The sequence below is a fragment of the Poecilia reticulata genome, linkage group LG9 (genome assembly GCF_000633615.1).
Source record: "Poecilia reticulata strain Guanapo linkage group LG9, Guppy_female_1.0+MT, whole genome shotgun sequence".
Lineage (NCBI taxonomy): Eukaryota > Metazoa > Chordata > Actinopteri > Cyprinodontiformes > Poeciliidae > Poecilia > Poecilia reticulata.
In genome coordinates this window covers 26,999,974-27,024,147 of record NC_024339.1, presented here as the reverse complement: position 1 = coordinate 27,024,147, position 24,174 = coordinate 26,999,974, and the positions used below count along the sequence as shown (strand labels likewise).

Sequence of the window (24,174 nt, the reverse complement as noted above, 5' to 3'; positions counted from 1 at the left end):
TATATATATATATATATATACACACATACATACATATATATACACATACATACATATATATACATATAAAAAATGTCAGAGCTCATACAAGGTGCTTGATGTAAACATTTTTCTGTTAAAACTTAGTCATAGCCACGCAGCTGTCATTGCCCTGTGATTTTCCCTTCTAGCTGGGTGGCCAGGTCTCCATTTTGGCAATCCTCCATGTTTATTTACCCATCTCTGTACTGAGTCACTTGCTCCATGGGCAGACTAAGACACAACCGCCTAGGACTGGAGTTGGCATTGGTAGTCCGAGTTCACAGAGGTTGATACATTTGAGAAGAACTACTGACTGCAGACCAAGTCAGCAGAGTTTGAGTCTGTCCATGGAAAATTAAGTAGTAGGATTCATTGGAATAAACGGGGCGTTTACAAAAAGATTCATGCCAGATCAAACTTACTATCACAAACTTCAATGTATTTTACTGGAGTTATGAGGCCACGCAAGAGGAGCATTAATCAGAGCAACCATTGAAGTCTGAGAATGCGATGTGACAAAATGTGAACATGTGAGTGCTATGAGTACTTATGAAATTCAATTTACCATTGCAGCTTTACTAATCCTTTGTAATTTCAAAATGTAACCCTAACATTTCCCCCTGATCATCTATGTGTGAACAAAGCTGTAGCTACCTTTGACTACAGAAAGGATGGCTAACATAACCAACAGTCATCTGTTTATTACAGCGCTGACATTCAGGGCAGGTCTGGTTCTTTGCTGTGTTAACAGTTGGTGGAGATGGGACCTGAGCAGCACATGGAATCCATTAACAATAATGAGGCCCTGACAGCTATGACACTTTGATGATGCAAACATCCATATTCCAGAGCACAAAGGAGAGGAAATGAAGGAGGTTCTTGCTCCTCTATCCGTTCCTCCTCCGCCGCCCCCACAACCGACTTCTTACCACAGGCCATTTCTACTGCTACTTCACAAACACACAAATCCAAAACCAACAAAAAAAAAAAAGCAAATACATGTTGAGTAAACATGGTTGCTGTTGCAGACAAGTGCAAAAACAAATGATTGCAAAGACGACATACAAATCAAAGCCAAAACTGAGTAGTGCACTAAATGTAAGATGAAATACAATGGCAACAAGATTGTAGAAGAGCTTGAAAAGGAAGATTTAGATGGAAGCGCCTTTTGTTTTATTTGTCACATCGTTAACACACCACAGAAAAAAAAAAAGAAAAAAGAAAAAACACTTGCATGTTACGATACTGGTGAAACCTGCTAAGTAACATCCAGTACGTTGGATAACAAGTGGATGGATCTGAATGGAAAACCTAATGATAAGACAAGTATTTTACCAGAACACACCTAAATCAGCCTCTGTGCTTTTCTTCATGTCTTTGTGAAGTTTCTTTGTCTGATCCTCAAGCCTGTTGGACAAGAAGGAGAATGTTTATCAGATAACTCCTCATCTACTGAAATAAAAAAAATTATATCTGGGACCAAGTGTGCAGGGAAAAAAATCTATGTACAAAATAAGTTCTTTTTCACTTGTTCATGTATAAATCAAAACAGATGAAACATAGAAAATGAAACTAATTTAAAACAAAATATAGTTCAAGAAAAAAAATTAAACATTTCATTGCCTCCACATAAAATCTGTTGGCTAATTACCAGTACAGGGAATCTTTTTAGCACTGTAAACTACATTTCTGCTCTAAAACATTAACATCTTCAATCATTCCACTCCACATATTACACTGATGCTGTTAAAAAAGGCAATTACCAGACTAGTGAGTATGAAAACACATGACATTCATTATATCAATTAAGGCAAAAAGGGGGTTTAGGATCTCCCAAGAGACAGCTATATCACATCACTTCTCTTGATTTGACAAAAAAATGCAATGATGTAGGGGCTCACTTCCATCTATTTATAGGACTATATCATAAAAATGAAGAACACCATAACTGCAAGCCTAAAATGTTGGATTTCTGGTGTAAGAACATGAGAATAGATGCAAAAGATTTGAGAAATTGGATCTTGAAAACGGAGGAAATAATTTTAGAGCTTCAAATATCCAGCAGTTGAAAGATAATTCAATAGAAAGGTAAATCAACACGTTAACAGGTGCTTAATATAGTCATAAATGATAAAAAAAAACTTATAAAATCATTATAATTTGTTAATTATTTATTTTCAGTGTTGTGTGAAGGTATTTGACTGATCATAGATTTCTTCTATAATTGCTTTGTCACACTTAAGTTCTTTGAGGTCATCAAACAAGTTTTCATATCAGAGAAAGATAATCTTAGTAAACGAAAGAGCCCTTGTTAAACAATGAATTCAATTACAAATTTTAAAAAAGCAAACGACTCCAGCCCTGTGTGAAAATTTAACAGGGATTAACCACCTGTTGAGAACATCTGAATGTACAACCAAGCAGCATTAAAACAAGAAACCATGTGTGATATTTCCAAGCAGCTAATATATTACATGTATTTTGAGTTCTACCTGCTACTGACATTGCAATAAATATTAAGAAATACTGCTTTCATCATATATCTGTTTAAATGCAACAACTATGAGCACCCAACTATGTTAAATGAAAAGAAGAAAAACAGAAATATCTCATCTAATAAAACTTATTTATTCTTTAAACTGGAAACAGAGCAACATGAGGTCAGAAATGCAAAATGCACATTTTGACTATGAATTCTTGAAGTTAATGTCACAAGATCCTTTATTCTATACCCCAATAGCGTTTACACTCCGACGTCAAATCCAAATCACTTCCAACTAAAAGAAATTTTGTAATACTACTTTTGCTCCACTTAAAATGTGTAAATAATCCACAATCCTGTTGAGTTGTGATCACGTTAATCTGCATTTCACAACATAAACGCTAAAAAAAAATTCTTACTTTACTTAAAAGACTGAAAATGCCTTACTGAGAGTGTTACCTTTTTTATGCATTTACCCTGAAAGCAAAAGTCCTTGGCTCCTTTAATTAAAGCGTTTCACTAAGGCTGGCAGATTTTATCTTTGTACTTGAATGCAACCTCTGTAACCTGTCTGTGTGATATTCAGCAGGGACTGGAAGGGTTTAAATGATGTTTGCAAATACAAATAAAAATGCAGGATATCGCTAATGAAAATTAGCAGGGAATATGAACTGCAGTTAGAAAAAACCAGGAGATTAAATGCTGTGGACATTCAACCAATTCAACATAATTAGCACCATCCCACCACAAGACTTCACTTTAGCTAAGAGTTCATCCAAAAAGTCCTGCCTTCCTTTTAGGGTTGTTTTGGGGATGCATTTCTTTTGGTCTTTGTCTAATTTGGCCCAGGTTCCTACAGTGGGAATGTAGCCAGGAGAAAAACTAACAGAAAACTACGAGAGTTCCTGAAAAAAATTCCTGCAATGGAAACGCATCAAAATATGAGGCTAAGTTGCAGGATGGTGGGTAAAGCCACTCTGTTGTGTAAATAAGACAGAACTGCTTCAGACCAGTGTCCATACACTCACAATTTTGTCTCTTCTATCACCTCCTCCAATACAACGTCTCCACATTACTGCTGTCCTCTCTACTCGGTGACAGTGAGCAAGCCTTTCTGGATGACTACCAGACCAACACCTTGACTCTCTTTCCAGAAGGTGCTAATAAGATGACCTACTGGTAACTCTGCTACTCTTTGCACCAATGCGCCGATGGTAGGCCAGTGCAGCCACAGTCTTTATGAAACGGCACTTATAAAAAGACCGGAATCAAATAAGCACATTTTTAAAGCATTTATAGCACAGATGCCTTGGGTGGCGTCCGATGTAGTAGAGATTCAAAAACATTTGGAAATGCATGTCAGATTTATTTTAAGTCATCATCATGGACACTAATTTTATCAATTGCTCTGTTTAAGACTGGATGGTTACAGTCATCATTTGTTAGCCAGTCAGTGGAGGGAGTTAAACTCTCACTCAACATAGCTTGGGACAGAGGAATGTTATCTTTGGAGCCCCTTATGATGAGCAAGGGCCTTTTGTTTAAAGCCTTGCTGTCAATATTTCCTGAAATAAGATACAACCTGACCAAATTAGAGGTCAAAATCAAGTTCAAAACCTATTGTTCCAGTGTTATACTACAGTTTATCTAATTTATTGTGCCTACATATATGGCTTTAATAACTGATTTTTCAGCAAATCATTATAAACACAAATACCAGTAAAATATACTTATCAAAAAATATAATTATATAAAAAAAACATTTTTTATCTGATAACCATTCAAAAAGTTGCACAAGGCAGGCATGACTTGCCAAAATACAGATAGGATAAATGTCAGAAAGTGTTTTGCTTGTAGTCCATGGATGCACTGCGATGTGTTGATATGGATCTCTAGGGTGGAGAACCTAAATGTCTGCACATGCCCGCTGCTCTGACTCATCTATAAGGTTTATTGGTACCACACCTTCCTGATAAAGGGCCCTCCTACTCAACAAAACCTGAGTGGAAAGCTGTGCTCCCACTCATTTTTCAGGGCCCTGAGGGAGTTTCTGCATGCAGTGATCTTGAGATTTTAAGTGCTATATATTTCTGTCTCTTCAGTTTCATAAACACACTGAAATACCGACTTCTAGCAAATTATAATCTTTTAAAACTATGTAAAATTATCAAAGAGAACTGTATACATCATCATGTATACAACACAAAACCAGTCAAATTTGAACAATACTTTTGAAATGCTTACAAACTTGACACTATAATGAAATGATTTAGCCAATAAAAATTTAATGTAAAAAAAAAAAGGACAACTAACGGTAATAAAAATATAAAGAAGATAGATTTGGTGAGCAAGAAACCACCTTTCACCAAAGCAATGGCACAAAACATTGTTTTACAAACTCGCCCTTAATAATTTCTATCATAATGATTAACAAAACAAGCATATATTACTGCGAATAAAAGTAATACTAGAATGATACTATGCAACTAGATAAAAATGCCACACATAAAATATCAATAATGTTCTTATTGGCAGTGCTTGTATAAGCAAACTTACTTCTGGAGCTTTTCATATTCTCGCTCAAAGTCTCTTTCAACCTAAAAAAGAAATAAGAGGCAGTCAACTTAAAATGGGAAAAAGAGTATAATAGTATCAAAAGTTAATTAAACCAATAGGACAGATTCAATGAATCTATAACAGATTTTAAACCTTTTAATCTGGGTATAGTTCATTGTCATGCCAAGTAAAAATATATAGAAAAGAGACATGTTAAAATTAATTTCTTGAATATTACGCTTTTAATTTAGTGAAAGAGGTGCTTAGTGAACCAAACTGCAGTGTGCATGTGATGCTAGTGTTGGAAAGTGCAGTAAAATAATGGAGAGTAGTGATACTGTCAAGAAGATCATTCTGTGACTGTCTTGTAAGTATAAGTACACATTGATGAGGCACTAACCTGCGTGTTCGGTCTGTTTTTTTGTTTTTTTTCTTCTCCAGTAAAGTATAAGCGATACATAAGAAAACCTAAAGTTGAATTATAACATACTACGGCTGACTAAACATTTTTTCTCACCTAATCTTTCAAACAACTGATTAGACCCATTGACTTTAATAAGACTGTCTTATTTCAGTTTGAATTATTTTTTACAATAAACTCTAGCATTTACTGAGTACCACAAAATAAAAAGTTGAATAAAGGTTTACACATTTTATATCATGCTCCCGATGTCTAAAATCCCTGAGTGGAAATTCAGAATGTTAAATATAATGAGACCAAAAGGGATATAAGCAAACAATGATCTTAGTTCAGTAATAAGTGTAAATTTAAAAGAAAGAAAGAAAAAACTATAGCATTAAATTACATGCAACCTGCCAGTGATTTATTTTTATTACCTGTATTTATTGTTTACGAGTCTGTTTAATTTATTAAGATGTGAATTTAACATTAAAATTATAAGTGATTAAAACCGATGGAAATAAAAACAAAGTGTCGGCTTAGCAAAGTCTGCACACTAACACATACAGGCAGAGTGTTTATCAAGCACACTAAAACTGAAACCTGAAGCATTTATACACTGGAGAACGTAGCGGACCAGATCTGATTCTGACGCTGGCATTCGGCGGCTTTAAAAAACCTACAGTTCATTGTCACATCTGTCTGCTCATCAGCGGCCGTTAAGGGATGATCTCATCATATGGTCATGCTTGTGTTTCTGTGGTTTGCAACAAAGCCAGACAGAGTGTCCAAACTGCTATTTTTCAACCTAAATTAAAGTACATGAATACTTTAAAACCACTTTTGAAAGCTTATATAACCCGGCTTATTTAACAGTGAGACAGACGCTTTATCTACCTTGGTTGCTTTGAATGGAACAATGACTGAAGACAAACTGGTATGCAGCGTACACGCGCATGCACGCACGCACAGGCACAGACACACACACACACACACACACACACGCACACACACGCGCAAAAAAAAACACACTAGTAGGGCTACGGACTACAGCCAGGGACTATTCTGCACCTACAGCGGTTTGGAGAAAAACAGCTGCAACTATTGTTAAAAGGTTTAAGACATTAAAAAAAGAAATATTCATAAAAATGTTTCCACTAAAAACACTAATGTTGACAAATTTTCACATATACAGGTCTACCAGTCAGCTACATTTAATCACCAAAAACTACAACAGGATGAAGTTTGTCAGGAATTTTCAGAACAAAAGAAAGAAAAAAGTTAATATTGAGTATACTGGTGGTGTACAAGCTACTTTAACTGTGTTAGAAGAAAAATAGATTGATTCATCAAGCAGCTAAAAATCAATCACTTTATAAAGCTTGGTTAACAATCACATATGAAAGTTTTTTTATTTCGCTATTTTGCAATACATCATCAATACTTTCTTTGGAATTAATTGCATTTTTGTTTCCTTACCAGCATATTTTGGACAACTGTGTCTGAATAGAAAAAAGTTTGTCCATTTAGATACTCATCTCCTTCATTACTAGTTGATACTAGTTGTTTTCAGCTTCTGCACTCCAGTTGTCACATAATTTTAGACGGTTCTCTAGATGCTACGCATACTGGGACCAAGTATGGTGTACCCCGACTCTATGACTGTCCTATAGAAACTGTATAACAATTAATGATGCAGTTATGTATGGCATTCAAAAGGCGTTTCTGCAATTTAGATTAGATTATTAACTCATTTTAAACATGTATTGTGGCTGTTTTTTTCCCCCCATTCAGGAGTATTAGACACTCCCGGGGAAAAGACAACTTAATTGGAAATTAAGCATCTAGATTTATAGTTTTAAAAAATGATAGATTAATTTTTTTTTTTAATCTGTCATTAGCAATGGTGACAACCTGAATTGAATCTACCCTAAAACACTATTAAACCTGTGAATTAAGATTTAAAAAAGGACAGTTAGCAGTACATTTATTTTAATTAAATACTATTTAGATGGTCAACCGAAAAACTTATAGTTGCTATTATAGATTTTATTTTTATTTCTAGTCACACCAGAATACCAACGCCAGACTGCGTTGTTGAAGAAGGCGGACATACAGAGTTGACTTACACAGAAATGCAAATTGGTCTTAATTAGACATTTGGATGGCTTGTCCATCGCCACTTTGAAACATGTCGAACAAGTTACACAACCATAATGGCTTCCTGTCTTGTGGTTTTGTGGGCTTCTGAATTTAAACACAGGGGCAAAAACAATACAGGAAATAGTTCACACAATGTCACAAGTGGATCATCTGTGTGTAACCCACTCCATGGTTTTTACCTTGGATGGCACAGGAAGCTGGAAACCCAGTCTTACAGGGACTGCTGGGCCACAGACCCATTACAGTGGAAGTGGTTTTGCTACTAAGGGGAACACCCACTCGGTGCAACTTCAAGGTAATCAACTCTGTCCCCCTGACATGGCTCTGACAAATTGCTCTCCAAAAATTCCTCTAACTCTAATATGACAATATTTGTGTGATATATTTTTAAATTAGTGAAAATAAAAAAAAATAAAAAAACTACCTAAACAGATAAATAACACTTCGGCTGTTAAATGTTTGCTATAGAGACTTACAGTTTTAGAGACAATCTGTTTTTTCGGCTGTCCAATCTTGAACGGCATCCTGGAACGACACAAAAAAAAAAAAAAAGCAATGAGAGGTGACAGACAAAAATGACCACCAAAAAGGTGAGATCACTGAATGCTAAGATTGTCATCAGCGACATGATGTCTGAGCAGAGGTCAGCACTGGTCTGAGGATTCCTTAACGCAGACAGTAGGAGGCTGTTAATCTCTGTTCTTCTCAAACATTCAGTCAGTGCCATGTACATTAACTTCATGTCATCGCTGATCACATCTGGTTTCCACTGCAAACGGATATCACTCAACAGAAGTGTTTGTACCCTCTTCTCTGTGTGGTTGCGCTGCATGGTGACCCCAGCTGGCAATCAAACACAGATGCTTATTGTGTATTTGGAACCCACGAGCTGCTGCTCAAAAAGACAGTGGCAATTAGCACCAAGAAACGGCACAAGATTTTGTGTTTTTGCGCAAATTGTACCAAGCATGTTTGTCCTGTCTGTCTCTGTTGCCCTGCGACAGACTGGTGACCTGTCCAGGGTGTACCCCGCCTCTCACCCGAAACGTTAGCTGGAGATAGGCACCAGCAACCCTCCCAACCCCACTGAGGGACAAGGGTGTACAGAGGATGGATGGATGGATCAAGCATGCAATTTTCATAATAAAGCGAAACATCTTATATGCAGGCACTGAACCACAAAGAAATCCTAGGGAGTGTTTTTGATGAAAGAAAAAGAAACGGAACCGTTCTTGGTAAAAACACTATTGTTAACCCACAGTTCAAAACTGTCCTTTGCCTTAATGAGCTGGTGCCTGGCATAATGTTCTTGAGGTTCACAAAAAAAAGGTACAAATAAAAACACATTTTACAAAGGTCTTTGTCTGCACACTTTCACTAATGTGTCTAAAATCTACACTAAACGATGGCAGTAGCTGGTGAAAGGCAGGGAGAGGCAGCAGCTGCGTCAGAAGAAAGGTGTGTAGACTAATGAGATGGAAAAGTGAGGGTGTGATGCAAGACCTCGTTGTGCAATCAGAATACGCGTCAATGTGAGAAAGAGCTTTTTGAAGACAGCTTTTGTCAAATTATATAGGTCAACTTGGTCAAACAATAGCAGAATTAATGCAGCCAAAACAGCATGCTAATGTCACTAATGCTTCAAGTATGAGGACATTGTTTCATTTGGAAGCACCGTTTATTTTATGGGTCCCATTGGATTTTATTTGTATTCCTCTTGTTTTTAGTTACAATTATAACTAATACATTAGTCATTTCACTATAAACATGTTTTTGTTTTTATTTGAAGGAAAGTGGGTTCACTTGCTGTTACTCTAGCTTGCGTGAGCCACTGTGGAAAAAAACTCATAAAATTCGTCAGCTTCATTTCACATGACTCACCTTTTTCTGATTACCTGAAAGATATACAACAGTGTCATGTTAGCGTAGCCGTCTGTTAGATTTGTAGGGCATTCCTGAACACAACAGCGACATAATTTGTCAGAGACGGGCTTGAGTGTAAACGCTGGCTGGGGACCAAGTAGCGTTCTCCCGAAACTAGAGATGACATCAACCTCCCACGTTCACTTCCTATGTTGCAATATGTTTTCCCAATGTAAGAGATGAAGCTAACACACCATTTGGGAATCCCATTGATTGAGTCCAACTATTGCTATATACGGATTCTAATAATAACCAGTGTACTTCATGAGTTTAGGTATCTCCAAGTGGCAATTTCACCACATGTATGTCACGTCTTCATGAATCATGAGAACTTTGTCGACCTTTTAGTTTAAACAATGACTTGCACCCTTTGTAATAGCTACGAAATATGACAAAAGTGAATTAAAGTAAAAATTTTGTGTTTTATATTTTGAAGATATTTGGATGAATTTTATTCCTAGATCCGTTGTCTAATACAGAAATTCCTAATTGACAAAGAAACAGTAATAATTTTTCCTATCAAGAAAGACATTTTATGGTTCTATAAAAACGAACTAAAATATTTTCTTGCAAGATGAGTTTTGTATCTAAAAGTACTTATTGCAAAAATCCAACTCCAAAACTGCATTTTGAACTGTTTAGAAGAATTAAATAGGAAAACTGCAAACATCCCTTTAAGCTCTCTATCAAAGCACTGTGAAGCAATAAATGTCTAGCTTTTAGTGTCTGATCACAAAGAAGACACGGAATTTTAGTTGTACCTAAAAATGTTGTTGGTTAAGATTGTAAGCGATTCTTTAAAAAAACAAAAGAAACTCAAACTGTTTGTGTGTGAGATGTGGAAAAGAAACAGAGTTGAGTGTGCTTTGAAAATGAAAAGAGCAAACAGAAAGAATGTGATATAAAAAGGAGGATTGCAGACTCTGCTGATCATTTCTAAAGCTCACTGACACAACAATATTTCAGCTGGGCCTCCCACATTGAGAAACATTTGTGAATCTGGTCTTGTGAACCAAGAACAACTGACACAGAATAAGCCACAATAGAGTTTAACACAGGAATATTTTGAGTACGGCTGCCCAATAGTAGAAAACGTTGGATAGCAATAATATAGGTAAAAACTGCGATGACGATATCAGGTGCAATATATACCTACTTTCTAGAGATGTGTTTTTTTCCTGCCGATTCCGATCACCAATACCGATCACATAATTTGTATTTTTTTAATCATAAGCGCTCCCGGTTACATTATGTGGAAAAAGGAACCATGAATTCACCTTAATTTAGACAAAAACATGTTTTTAATAACTTTTTCCAAGAAAAAACTAAACAGGCATTGTGCAAATTGTATTGCTATCGGTAATACTATCTTTAACAGACTGAAAACATATGAAGGCTCTGAAGAGGCTAAATAATGCAAAAAGCCAAAATAAAACCTCTCAACATTGCCAATGAAATTCAAGTATAAAACTTAACATTCAAATACAGGTTCCATTACAATAAACAATCCTGAGTTACTGAATGTAAACTTCCTGATAGCATGGCTAAGCTGATTACTGCGAGTTCTGATTGGCTGTTTCTGACTGAGCGGAGTAATTATGCAGAACAGGGAGGAGGCAGAGAGTTCGATTATTTTTTCAGAGATTATTTGTCTCACGTTAGGACAGCGAAAGTTTTAATACGTATGTAAAATGTATTTTTTTAAGTTAGATGCTGCAGCTTCAAACAGAGGTTCGGTGTGAGAGTTTACTACCAGGTGGAGAAGAAGCGGCGCTCCGTTTTGAATAGACGGAGCTACGGTGAGGGTTCAACAGCGAGAGCAGAACCAGCTCTTGCATCGCAGCTCGAAGACTTAAATAATTTTGCGGGTTATTTGTTTAGCTTTCTGACCGTCATGCTAATCCGGGTGAGTGTTTGTAGCTGTGCGCTGCTTTACCTGCTATCTGATCCTCCATGTCTTTTTTTTTTTTTTTTTACTGCAGTGAGTCTCGATGTAGCCAAACTCCGTCAAGTATGGCATTGTTTTTATGCCATATTAGATTCGTCGCATTTTGACCTGCTTCACTCCGCGTGCTTCAATTTTCCGCTGCAACACTCAAACTTTCCCATTCACTCAGTGCGTTATAGTTCCACACGACATGGCTTAGGATTTGTTGCTGCGCGTTTGAGCAGTGTGAAGGAAAGAGGAGACCAGCTGCACAAGCAAGCTGTGAAATGAGAAGCAGGTGATCGGTTTGTGTGATTGGCAACAAGAGACCGTGATCGGCGATCATCGATCATACACTTTTTCACGGAAATCGGCCGATTATGATCGGTGGCCGATCGATCAGCACACTTCTACTACTTTCTCAACTATGCTTCCTACACTCTCTGACCTTTAGCATTTTGGACGGTGTTGTTTGTGTCCAGTGTCTTCAGCTGTGAGAATCTGTCCATTAGAATGAAAAATGCAACTCCATAACACTTGGAATATATCAGCCACAAGTAATAATGATACTGATATTGCACGTCTGATATATTCGCAATATTCTGAAGTCCTAATTTTAAGTTAAACAAATTGTTGGCCAGAATTGTAACTTCATTTTGGATCATCACGAGTTATCGCTCTTTTTCAGAGCAGTGTCATAAGCATATTCGCTCTCAGCAATATTCTGAATGTATTGTTTCTAAAGTATGGTAACGGGTTTAGTCATGGTCCAGTGGGAGATTATCAGAGTATGACAACCTTGAGTAAAAAAATCTAAAAACATCTATTAATCGCAATGTCTGACACTGTTTGTAGAAAAAATCAAAAGACCAGAATTTTTTATTAGCATTGTGGTAAATGAACAGAGTTTTAACTGTCAATTGATTATAAACCCTTGTATGTAGAAATGGGGTCCAACCGACCCCACACACATAAAACTTGTATTATTTGCCATAGTCCTCTACATTTGCCTCAGTCCTCGCATGCACAAGGGTAAAAAGGGGGTATACTTTGAACCAAGGTAGCCATTTCGTCTCAACCATCATTTAGCTTTTTTATGTAGATATGAACAAGAATAAATGGAAATAAATATTCAACAATCATGAGAACTTAAGAACTCTAATATTCAGTGTTACTTGTAATATTCTGTGCAGCTTTTTTTCAGGAACAAAAAAAAAAGAAAAAAAAAAAGAGTATAATGTTTCTTTGATTCATTTTCAACCATTAACAAGTTAACCAACAAGCAATTAAAGAGGTATCTGATGTCTGCTGTAATAGGATACACGTCATCACCATCACGTAAGCACGTAGGCAAGAACAAAGACGTAACAGTCTTCTTTATTGGGGACACATTATGTACTAGCTGGAAGACCCAATGGCTTTTCACTAAAACTGCAAATGTGTACACCATTAGAGAGATATGGCATCATTTGACCTTAGATATTCCATGGAGCACAGAGGGCTGGTTGAAGATGTTGGGAACTGGAATTGTTTTGATGATGACCCCAAAGTCAAACCTCTTACGTCATAAACCCTAGTGTGCAGGCCATGCTGGAATGCATCAGTCAGCAGTGACAATAAAGGGCTCCTTTCAGTGACAGAGCTGTCCACTCTTGACCTTCTGGTTGGCAGTACATGATGGCAAAAGTCCTGCTTGCCAGTCATTACTGTTTGGCCGAAGTGAATGACGGCATGACACCAAGAATGTGTACAACACTGTAAAGTTAGTTCTTATGCATATACGTCACAATTGTATGGGAAAAGGTTTGTTTCTCTTTGTTTCCTCTTGTGCAGTATTCATGAATAATGAAGAGTGAATGACACAAACCAAAGGAAGCGTAACATTGCCAAGCTCAATTTGTTTCGATTCACTTTATTATTAACAATCCATTTCCATTTACATGGATCGAGTTCAGAGACGTATAGAGGCAAAACACTTTCACACTGTGGGCCATCCGATCGGGAACTGGCAGAGATAGGCCTATACAGAAACTACACTGTTGTATCAAAGAGAATTGTATCGATTCTCCAAATGCTTATAGTACCCTGATTATTAAAATTCCTCGAGGCAAATTATCTGCCTTGCAGCTTTGATAAATTATGTTTTACTATTAAGTGCACCAGGTTCCAGTCGCTTGATTTGTTGTGTTGTGCAACGCTCTCACTTCTGCTTTTGAGTTGTTGATGAATGCTAAGGGCTAGCAGCACAATGTCCAACTTTCAAGTTCGGTCCAGGGTATTCTAATTCATAGATTGATCCAGGTTTGTATCGTTTTTTGGGAGACCAACAGGCATCCCTCAAATGACTGGCGCGATGCATTGAGGATGACAGCCTTTCTCTTCCCAGTGCTGCTTGTTACCCTGTGTTTGGATTTGATTGTTAGCCCTGTAACCAAGGGTCTGATTACACTTGAATGCCAGATAATTGTACTATTTGCATAACTATCCATAGCATCAATGCAGCACACTTCATAGTAACAACTATATCCAGGTATAAAGCACTTTAAACTTTAAATAGTATAAAGACAATCAATTTGCTCTCTGGTCATAAAATAACAGTCACAATGTTGGGTGAATTGTTTGTTAAGAGTTAGACTGTAATGTATCCCTCACATAATTCATTTAATATAGGAGACATTCTGAGTGTGTTTGTCAAAGAGTGATGAAATTATAAAAAAATATTGCTACTATTACAGCTACAACTAATCATAACACTGATGTGGAAAAATTATAATGAATTGTAAATAACCTCTGCATAAAGTGTTCCTACTGTAATACATACCCCAAGAATGAGAAGATTTTCTTAAACCGTTATAGTGCTTGGCAACATTTGGGGAAATTGTCCAAACTTATATATAGAATATAATAAGAAACGCTGTGTAGTATTTTTTTTTTTTATTTCTTTAAGAGCTAAAATGTTATGTAGGGAAATCATGATAAAATAATTATTGTGATTTTACAGCAAAAAATATATATAATTTTGACGTCACTCACACTTACAGTGGTGTGGAATTTGGATTGCACCCTCGACCCTCTTAATAAACACATCCATTTAAAAACGGCATTTGCTATTACTTGTGTTGTCTTTGACTAACATTTAAAATTATTTGATGTTCTGAAACACTCAAGTATGACACCAATCAGGAAGGGGGGAAACACTGCATTTACACTAATACCACCAACTTGGTAATAACTTAAGTCAAATGCTCTAATTATCTCACCTGTGCCATTACTTTCAGCACCTGTTTGTTATTGGCCACTCAATATAATTCAGGTATGATGAACCTCTAAAACTTACAGGACAGTGGGTTCCGAAAACCATAATGGAACAGCACCGATCCTGCTGCCCTGACCACTACATACAACAAATGTACGTTCTCTTTGAAACACTACCTGAACTTCTTTAAATCCCGAAAACTAGAAGGTACCAGCAGACGCACATTCAGCTATTAATATCTTGGAGACTGTTTATATATTTATATGATTTGTTGTCGAGTACTAAGTTACCAGTATGGAACTGTTGGCTAAGAAACACTGTAATAATAGCTAGGTAAACACTTATTAAAGAATCACTCAAAGTTGACGACACTAAATATAGCTAGAAACTATTCTATCATAAACGAGTGTTTTATGTGCTTTAGACTACCTTAGGTCAAATTAACAAGGACAAACCCCACCAGAAAATGTTATATTTGTGAGTCACGGAGTTTAAATGCTAAAGCTAACTCCGTTGCTAATATAGTTTGGCTAGCACTTCCAGGAAATAGCCGGAGCCCCAGGCGATTATTCGCTCCTCGGTAATTGCGGAAAAATGACTCGACTTACAATTTATTCTTAAGCAACACGTCTATAATGTAGCAGAGATACATACCAGTTCATTTTGAGTGACTTTTATTCCGTTGGGCCTGGTTAACAGTGTTATCTCCTCAGAAACATCGCTTTCCGTCACTCCACTGGCGAGCGTTTAACAGGAAGTTACTTCAGCCGACACGCTTCAGTTTCCTCTAAGGTTGTTTTTTTTTTATAATGAACAGAGCTAAGCAAATGTTATAGATGTGACGTATTGAATATATTAACTCATAAAATAGTTGTTTTGTTATTAAATGGTTTGTTTATGACGTCCTTTTAATTGTGTGTGTGTTTGCAGGAAACGCGGAGAACCAGGAAAGCACAAGGCAAGTTATATATTTCTTTATTCAAGTACTTACATAGAAATAACAAAACATTTGCATTACAACAAACTGAAGTGCCATGTAAACAGGGGAGCACATCTCCCTATCACAAAGATATAGTAAAATTAATTTAAATATTCAGCTCCTCATAAAATGACCTTATTATAAGGTAATAAAACATTAAATAGGCAAAAGACATCCACAACACTTTGAACAAGACCCCTTTTCTTTAACAAAAAAGCTAACAGAACAGTTATCCCAATGTGTTTCCAGTAATCCATCTTGCATTGTTGTTAGGTTTGTTCCTTTTTACCCATGTGACTTTTTTCATGCATAATTTTAAAAAAGGGAGTGCCACCACTAGAAAGTGTGGGTGGCACTTTCCGTGCACATGCAAACATAAGGATATTTTGGTAATGAAAGGAAACACAGCACAACAGAAAACAGTGAGCATCGACTCTGTTTTAACACCAGCTTCACTGCTGAATCCCTGACGCCACCCTGTAGTCCCTAAGATGACACGAGTTGCTATAATAATATCTACATGTTATTGAAATCATGTTAGTTTTTTTTTTTTCTTCAGTTTTTAAGTGAGTCAAAACTCAGTGCCTGGCACAGGGCCAATTTCACAAAATCTGTATCAAACATTAATGCACAAATATTAGCACAAGGTTGCCTTCAGCTACAAGCAGACAGGGGTTACGTTTATTTGTTGCTCCTTTGGAGTTATTGTCATGTATTGTTTTTGATCAGCCAACCCTGCAACCCAGTTCAGCGTAATGATGGCTGCTGATGTTGGCACAAATTCATCATGGAGCTGAAAACCTTTCAGCCACCTACTTTTGGCCAGCAGAGTATTAAGCACATAAGGTAATGAATTATTAGTGGAAAGAAATTACATTCAAATTAGTTTGTTTTGAGTTTAACAGTTATTTCATGAATTCTCATGGCCTCCTCATATTACAATAATTGGTATACAGAAGAAAGTTGTGCAGCCTGTGTTATAATAGCCAACCTATTGAGAAAGCAAGTAGTGGAGGGATAATATAAATTTTACAAAATTTACAAAAACACATACAAAACAAAGTGTAACAGACACAGTGGGGTTGATTAAATATTGTTTCTGGACTTGTAATTACATGGCTTCATTTGGATGTTGATATAGTTTTGCTGTTATCCCTGTCTACCTTTTCATCATTCTTCAACACAAAGCAACAGAAACATAATGTCCTCTTACATGATAGAAAGATTTTTAGTAAAATAAGGTCTAAATGATCTTCAGTCTGAACTCATAACATCGAATAACTAGCATTAATGACAGGCTTTTGTTTTCTTATTGTCTTTTATGTTGTGTCTGTTCTTTGTCTTCTGATCCCTATATGGTTATTGCTTGTTGCCAGATACAACCTGGTCCATAACAGTTTTATTGTGGAAAAATAATAGTCAAACTATTTGGTGCTGTAGACTTGTGTTAGTTTGTCAGGTTTTCTATTTCATATGCTGAAGGAGAAACTTTATTTTGTCAATGTCCAACCAATGCAGTGGAGCTATAGGTTTCCGTGCTACACACCTATTGATTTACAGCTGTGGGCAGTCCAAACTTTTAAACTTTTCACACAAGTGCAAGGAGGACTATTCATTTAACCATGTAGATGAATTTAGAAAAAAAAAACCCTCTGAGGCCAAATTAATTGGAAAATAAGTGGATAGTTGCCAGGAAGCAGAGCAGTGAAAATTGTTTCTGGAAAAAGAATGGATGGCCTTCAGAGCTCTTTACTGCATGCACTGGGTTCTCTGTGGCACTGTTTGTCTGCACTTTTCCTTTGACCTCTGCATTAGTCAGTTCCTAAACTCCTATTGCCCAGTCGTTGTGTGTGCTGATGGGTACAGTATTTGTTTTTTAAGCAGTTTTCTTCCGTCAAAAAGTACAACACATGAAATTATTAAATATGTTAAAAAACAAACAAACAAAGAAAACAGTCGAATAAAAAATTTATAAAACTTGTTTTCTTTGAAATTTGAAAATATAGTTTTAGAATCAGGCTTTAAAAGAATGTCAGGAAGCATGCTTCCTGTTTGACAAAGTCAGTCCAACCAATTTTTCTTTTAGCGTGATTCCTTTGCTGCTTGTCAAACGTTTGTATCACAGCATCTCCTGCCTTCCTTATTTATAGTTTTCACAATTTGATTTCCACCAATTACTAATGTAAAACAATCTTTGAATTGCACAAATATGCATTTTGATGTCTGTCACTAAGTCTGAAAAACAATCTTTAGTGTTTAAACTCCTTGAAAGTAAGGCAAACTGTCTTTCCTGTAAAACTAACTTTTTTCTTAAATATGCTTTTGTTGTAATAATTAACGGAAATACTTGGATCCAAGTGAAGTCATTGATAGCTCACAGAAAATGTTTTGCTAAAAGACAAAAGAAGTACCTTTTTCTTTCAGTTTAAAAATGAGTCAAGTAAGTGAGGAGTCATTAGTGAGAATTATTTGCATGATCCGTAATGTATTTTGTTTATGAATAGGTTCAGTCAGTTAGGAAAATGTCTTACAAATAACCAGTGTTTTTATACTGCTGAGAGGCTGTGGTAATTAAAATAACCAATATTTCTTTAATGGAGATACACAAAATAAAAAAAGCAGTTTATTCAAAGAACACATTAGTGCTGTTTTAACTGATCTCCCTTGTTAAGCATGCAGCTGGTGCCATCCTTTTGTTTTCTGTCTTTTTGAGGTTTTTTTTTCTTCAGTGGAAGGTAGGACAACATATCTGGCACTATGCTGCAGGGATCTACAACATTTTGACAATTAAATATTATATTTTACTGAAAGTCTTAGGACACTTTCTGCACAAGCATTCAGTCAATTGAGAGTTCTTGTTAATGCAGACGTCTGTATTTACATAGTGTGCATGAAGGAATGCACTTTTATGCACAATTTAATACTGAACTGCGGTGCATTTGACATTTTAGTACAAAAGTGAAACTTCTACTTTAGCTACCTGCATACATATTTGTATACTGTACAAAAAGAAGGATACGTACATTTGCAGTCCAGTCTGAATTAAAAATATGTAGACATTGATCTTTTTTTTAATTATTTGTCTCTTACCGTCTTCTGCTCATCTTTTGGTAGTTTAAGCGTTACAAAATGAGAAGACATGCCAAGGCCCATATTCATCTTCTCTTTAACGTCTCGTTGGCAACCCACTTTTTTTTTTTTTTTTATTAAATAGTTTGTTCTGTCTACAACGGTGCTCTTAGTTGATTTAATTGGCGTGTGAGTGGCATATGTCTGTGTACTCAATTGCATATTGCAGAAGTCATGAAAAATAAACAGTATCATTGAGCATTTATATATAAAAAAAAGCAACAGAAAGTACATTTGGTAACACAACGTCAAACCACGTTTTAAAAAGGAGGAAAACAACACACAGGGTGTCTCACAGTGACTAAAAATAAATAAGTATTGGCAAAGGCATCAGTTGCTGCAGACATGTTTCTGCACGAAACAGGACAAGACATCGGGTTTTGCTTCATGTGACCTATTCTGGAATAACCTGGACTCAAACAAACTGTGCAGATTCGTCTAAATCTGGTGTGTGGAATCTGATCGTTCTGTTGTCTCCACAGCTGTGCTAAGCTGATGCCACTCCTGGGTTTGGCAAATATCAGAAACAAATATAAGGAACAACGTTGGCTGCATCACTGCAATACATTTGGCACATTCTTTAAAAATAATAATTTTAAAACAACAAAACAAAAGAAACATTCAAATATATATATATAAAAAAAACACTACACTTGAACAAAAATAACAACAACAACAAAAAAATACAGTCACGGGCCACCATTAAGAGAATCATGACGATACACAAATATAACCAATTGCACTTTTAAACAGCCTAATGATATTAATGCATACATCCCAGACAATACACCTTCTCACTGAGCTCCTTTCTTCAGCCTCTCTCATGCATTCTGACGTTCTTTCAATGAAAACAGTTTCTGTAAAAATGACACATCCACCTCAGAACCTAGTGATACACAAAGATCTCTGTGGCAGAATGTGCTGAAGTGCCCATATCTGTGTTTACACTATGTTACAGTAGCTGAGGCTCTGAATTGCTTTTAAAAGACAAGAGGAAAGCAGCCCTTCCCCTCTGACTTAAACTAAAGACGTCCATCTCAAAATAGAAGGAACTGAAAAGAGCCAGAGTGTAAACAAAGAAGAAGAGAATCACCTATTTATTTCATAGTGAATGTGATCTGTACTTCCCAAGTCTCTGTATAATCTCTGGCTGGGGTCTAGTCCATGTGCATGTAGTGATGGTCATGACGCTCCCACCGCTGGCCCCCCGCAGGAGCCTGGCGGCGTGCTGTGGCTCCCGGCCGCCCCGCTGCTCTTGTCCGCCTGCTTCTTGTCCTTCTGTTTCAGGTGAACCTTTGCATGTCTCTTTCGCTCGTCACTCCTGGCAAATTTGCGTCCACAAAACTCGCAGGAGAAGGGTTTCTCACCCGTGTGCGTGCGGATGTGTGTGGTGAGGTGGTCGCTCCGGCTGAAGGACCTCATGCATATTCTGCACTGGAAGGGCTTGTGACCCGTGTGGATGCGGAGGTGACGCGTGAGCTCGTCGGAGCGCGAGAAGCGCCTGTCACAGTTCTCCGCAGGACAGGCGTGTGGCCGTTCATGAACAGGCGTTTTGCTGGGACGGTTGGGGTACTTCCTAGGACGGATGGGTTTGAGGGTAAGAGTCTGAGGTGGCGGATGGTGCTGGGGTGGGTGTTGCTGCCCGCCAATGAAACCCGGGTGGATTTGCTGCTTGTCTTTGAATGCTCTGATGGTCTCCAGCGGCGTGATTGGCGGAGGGTTGACTCTGATAGGGTCCATCGTCTGGAAGGGTTTGTGCTCCATGACACCAACCTCTCCTTGATGATGAAAAAGGTTGTAGTCAGGGATCATGGAAAAAAGGCTGCCATCCATGGGGGCTTTGGACGTTGAGTGATATTCATTTCCAGGGTAGGCTAGAGCCGTGCTGGTGGCGGGGCTGTGGTGGAAGGAGACCTGATCCTGGTACAGGTCACTGCAGGTGGAATAGGCAGGCAGCGGAGGACCGTATACCTGCTCCATGTCTGACGATTGTCCACCCATGCTTGCTGCAGAGGACGGCGTCTGCGTCGTTACCGTGCCGGGTGATGGAGAGACGCCCAAGATGCCCGCGCTGACGAGGCTTATGATGTTGTTGTCGGGGCACCAGCCAGAGCCACCGATGCCACCTGAAGGAGGAGTGTCAAAGGCGAACTTCCCCAGATACGTGACAGTCTGCCCACTGCGGTTGGACTGGAAGCTGGATCCATACTGTATGTCTGAGCTTGTCTTCTCGTTTCCCATGCCTAGATCCATGATATTATCTAGATGAAAGAAGATTAAAAAACACAGAAGATGAGCAAAATATCCTCCTGGTTTCTAAAAACATGAATTTACAATCATCTAAGAAGAAAGCTGAGAAAAAAAAGTTTAGATAATTAACATTAATTTTGCCAAATGAACTTTTTCTAGCAGTTCTTGGTTTGTTCCAAAATAAAGCCTTGTTGCATCTTTTTCAAAAGGTGACAAAAGATAAAAGAATAATCACAAAAAATCCCATACAGTTCACGAAGAAACGTGAGCCCTGTCAGACCTGGAAGTTAAGTGACTTGAGTGCTGCCTCTGAGAGAGTGGTGTCTCTCTCTCTTGCAGATCCCACAAGCTCTCATAAATCAAGACCTAAACACCCCCTGTGATCCAGTCATTGTGTCCCTTAGGAGGACAGCCAAAGAGGAATGGCAAGATTTGATGTCTTAACAGCAGGGAGGATTATGAGGGCAGACGCCAAATCCAGAATGCTCAGGAATTTGAGACACATTTGCAAAAAAAATTTAAAAAAGGAACATCTGTAAGGAGATTTCAGTGTTTCCTCTATATGTTTTTTTCCTATTATTGTTATAACATCGCATTTACACACACACGCACATGCAAACACACACACTCGCTCGTTCTAATTTTCTTTCTTTTTCTTTATCAATGATGCTATGAAAAACAATTGCACACCTATCAATAGTGATGAATTTGTGGCACGGTTGTGCTCAAAAAGATAAATGTATTGCAGTAACCATAATTCTTTCATAATAAGAATTTAAAATGAATACCTATTACCCTCTGCATGGATCCATATAGACATGTTTGCTCTCAAGAATTACAAGCCACTGAAATTTGGCTGGTAAAATCATGCAGCAATAAGGCAGTACAAAAATGTTTTCAGAAAATATTATTTGACCTGTGAAAAAAGAGGGATCATTTTTATTATTTGTGGATTTTAAATTAATAAAGTAAATCTTAAGAGATTGTTTTTTTTATCATTACGTTTATAGATTCTTTTTCTTTTCTTTTTTTTTTTCAATTTTAACCTGAAAATGAAATAAAATTTTAGGCACAAAATAAGGTCAGTACTAATGACACACCTGTTTTTCCTCTTAAATCACAGTTAGTGTTTAATCTCTATTTACACTAAATAAATACTCACAAGTAACCATTTTAACACTGCCTGGTGTAAACTTTAACAAAAAATTAACAATTTAACAGAAACACTCTGATAGCTGTCCTATCCTTTGCTGAATTACAGCCAATAATAAATCAGATAATTGGATTTTATTGCTTGAATAAATAAAAATGTAGAGGGCTTATGCATGACCTGATTCACTTGAATTTAATGGATATTAAGCCTAAAATTAGTATGTTTCTTTTAACACCTGGCGCGTGCTTAATTCAAACACACATCTGTGATAAATCAAGGACGGTTATGTCTTGGTAAATAAAACTACGTGTGTTTTCATCATTTTATGGCGGTGAGAACTTCTGGTTAATAAACCCGCGTGTGAAAGTCGCTAAAGTGAAAGATTAGCGAGTAGAAAATGAGAGATTTTGTATTTTTCTCAGCATTATTCTCTCATTTAAAAGATAAAGCTTTAGCTCTTAGATTTCATGTAATATTATTAGCCTGTACGGTGCATTATCGTGCGCGTCAAAAAGAATAGATAGAATTAAAACAAACAGACGTATAAAAACCGTTTTTTTTTTAAATATTGAACTAAGCGAATGCAATTAATAATGCCCGCTGTTATAATTTCTTAAATATAAGGTGGCGCATGGGCCATGCGCTTTGAGCGTGTTTCACATAGAATGCTCCCACACACGCCTACTAAAATAGAGTTGTGAATGGAAGTCATTGTTTTAAGTAGCTGACCCCCCCTTTGCTAGTAGATATCAAATCTGAGACACTATGGACTAACCACAGTGGCACACTTACCGATTTCATTTAGAGGAGTCAATCTATTTTCTGTAATCTTCCTAAAAAAAAACCCTTCCATGAAAAAAATATATTTCTCATATTTTGAGAAATTAAATCACAACACTACAGCTTTTCCAGATTTTTTTTTTATTACTATTGTTATTTTTTAGAATCATTCATCACCGCGTGTTTAGTTGTGAAATGAGTTGTGTTCGTTTGCGTTTTCACGCTGTGATTCATATTCTGACGCTTCGGCAACGGAATACTGACTCAAAACATTCAAACAATAACAAAATATGAATCAAATCAAAAACAGTCACTACCTATATCTACGTTTCAATGGGAATACTAAGTGATTTACACACCTGACCTCTCTAAAGTGTGGGCTACTAAAGGAATCTGCCTTGTGCGCAACAGAGTGGGAGCGCAAACAGGTGCTCCAAGCCCGAAGACAACTGTTGCCGTTCCCGCTCATCGCACTTTGAGCTTCATTTTTAACAGAGCTAGTAAATTCGAGGGAGGAAAGAAAAAAAAGAATCTTACCTGTGTTCATCTGTGAATAGTGGTTTATAGACTCCGTGCTGGTGAAAATATTCATAGAGGTGGGGATGTCCTCCTCCGGGTAGAGACTGTCGGGGATCGTGTTTATTAAACTGCTCATGGTAAGAGGGATCTTGTCCGCTAGTTTCCCTGTCATAGCAGTTATGTTCAGTCCGACATTTACAGAGGACAGCGCGCAGGTATCCAGGTAGACACACGGAGAAACGCACAGGTGCTGCTCGGGCGAGGGGAAGCAGGAGGAAGGCGCAGGATGGATCCCGGAGCTGTAGCTATCCAAAGTATCCCGCGGAGGACGCGCGGCGCCGGTTGTCTCTCCGCTGAGCGCTCGCAGCCTATTGTTATTAATCTGATCACTGTGGAAGCTGACAGGCTGCTTGTGAGGGAATTTGAAGTCTGTGAATCAATGAAGGAGGAGGAGGAGATGATGGTGGTGTTGCTTGAACAAGAGGAGCCGCTCTGCGTGCTCTATTGGAGCTGGATAGGGGACTCCAGTCTACCCGTATTAAATAGGGGGATGGAACATTTGTGTGACGTAGATGACCATATATGGACATGGGCGCCCATCAGCAGGCTCTCCGCGCGTCAGTCAGTGGAAACTGT

General features: G+C 37.5%; 2 protein-coding genes across 4 annotated transcripts in view; both read right to left on the bottom strand.

The window, feature by feature from the left end:
- bin3 (bridging integrator 3) overlaps window positions 1–15,483 on the bottom strand; it is a 34,636-nt gene extending 19,153 nt beyond the window's left edge. The window contains exons 1-4 of the mRNA XM_008419003.2: window positions 15,383–15,483; window positions 8,099–8,147; window positions 5,060–5,100; window positions 1,367–1,428 (exon numbers count right to left, since the gene is read on the bottom strand). Coding sequence (XP_008417225.1) covers window positions 1,367–1,428; window positions 5,060–5,100; window positions 8,099–8,147; window positions 15,383–15,390 — 160 coding nt within the window. The 5' untranslated portion in view covers window positions 15,391–15,483. The remainder of the gene's footprint in view (window positions 1–1,366; window positions 1,429–5,059; window positions 5,101–8,098; window positions 8,148–15,382) is intronic.
- A 203-nt stretch (window positions 15,484–15,686) lies between these two features.
- Window positions 15,687–24,090, bottom strand: egr3 (early growth response 3). 3 transcript variants are annotated; one of them, XM_008419004.2, is made up of 2 exons: window positions 23,557–24,090; window positions 15,687–21,097 (listed from the first exon to the last, which is right to left on the bottom strand). In XM_008419004.2, the coding sequence occupies exons 1-2, from the start codon at window positions 23,708–23,710 to the stop codon at window positions 20,019–20,021; spliced, it is 1,233 nt and encodes a 410-aa protein (XP_008417226.1). In that variant the 5' UTR covers window positions 23,711–24,090; the 3' UTR covers window positions 15,687–20,018. The 3 variants fall into 3 exon arrangements, with proteins under 3 accessions (XP_008417226.1, XP_008417227.1, XP_017162145.1); XM_008419005.2 differs by lacking the exon at window positions 23,557–24,090 and adding an exon at window positions 23,032–23,263; XM_017306656.1 differs by lacking the exon at window positions 23,557–24,090 and adding an exon at window positions 21,336–21,900.
- Between the last annotated feature and the right edge of the window lie 84 nt (window positions 24,091–24,174).

Excerpts from the sequence above, each read along its gene's own strand:
- egr3 (XM_008419004.2), bottom strand. The coding sequence starts at position 23,710 with ATGACAGGGAAACTAGCGGACAAGATCCCTCTTACCATGAGCAGTTTA. Across the intron at positions 21,098-23,556 it reads CTATTCACAGATGAACACAG|ATAATATCATGGATCTAGGC; the intron begins GTAAGATTCTTT and ends TCTTTCATCTAG.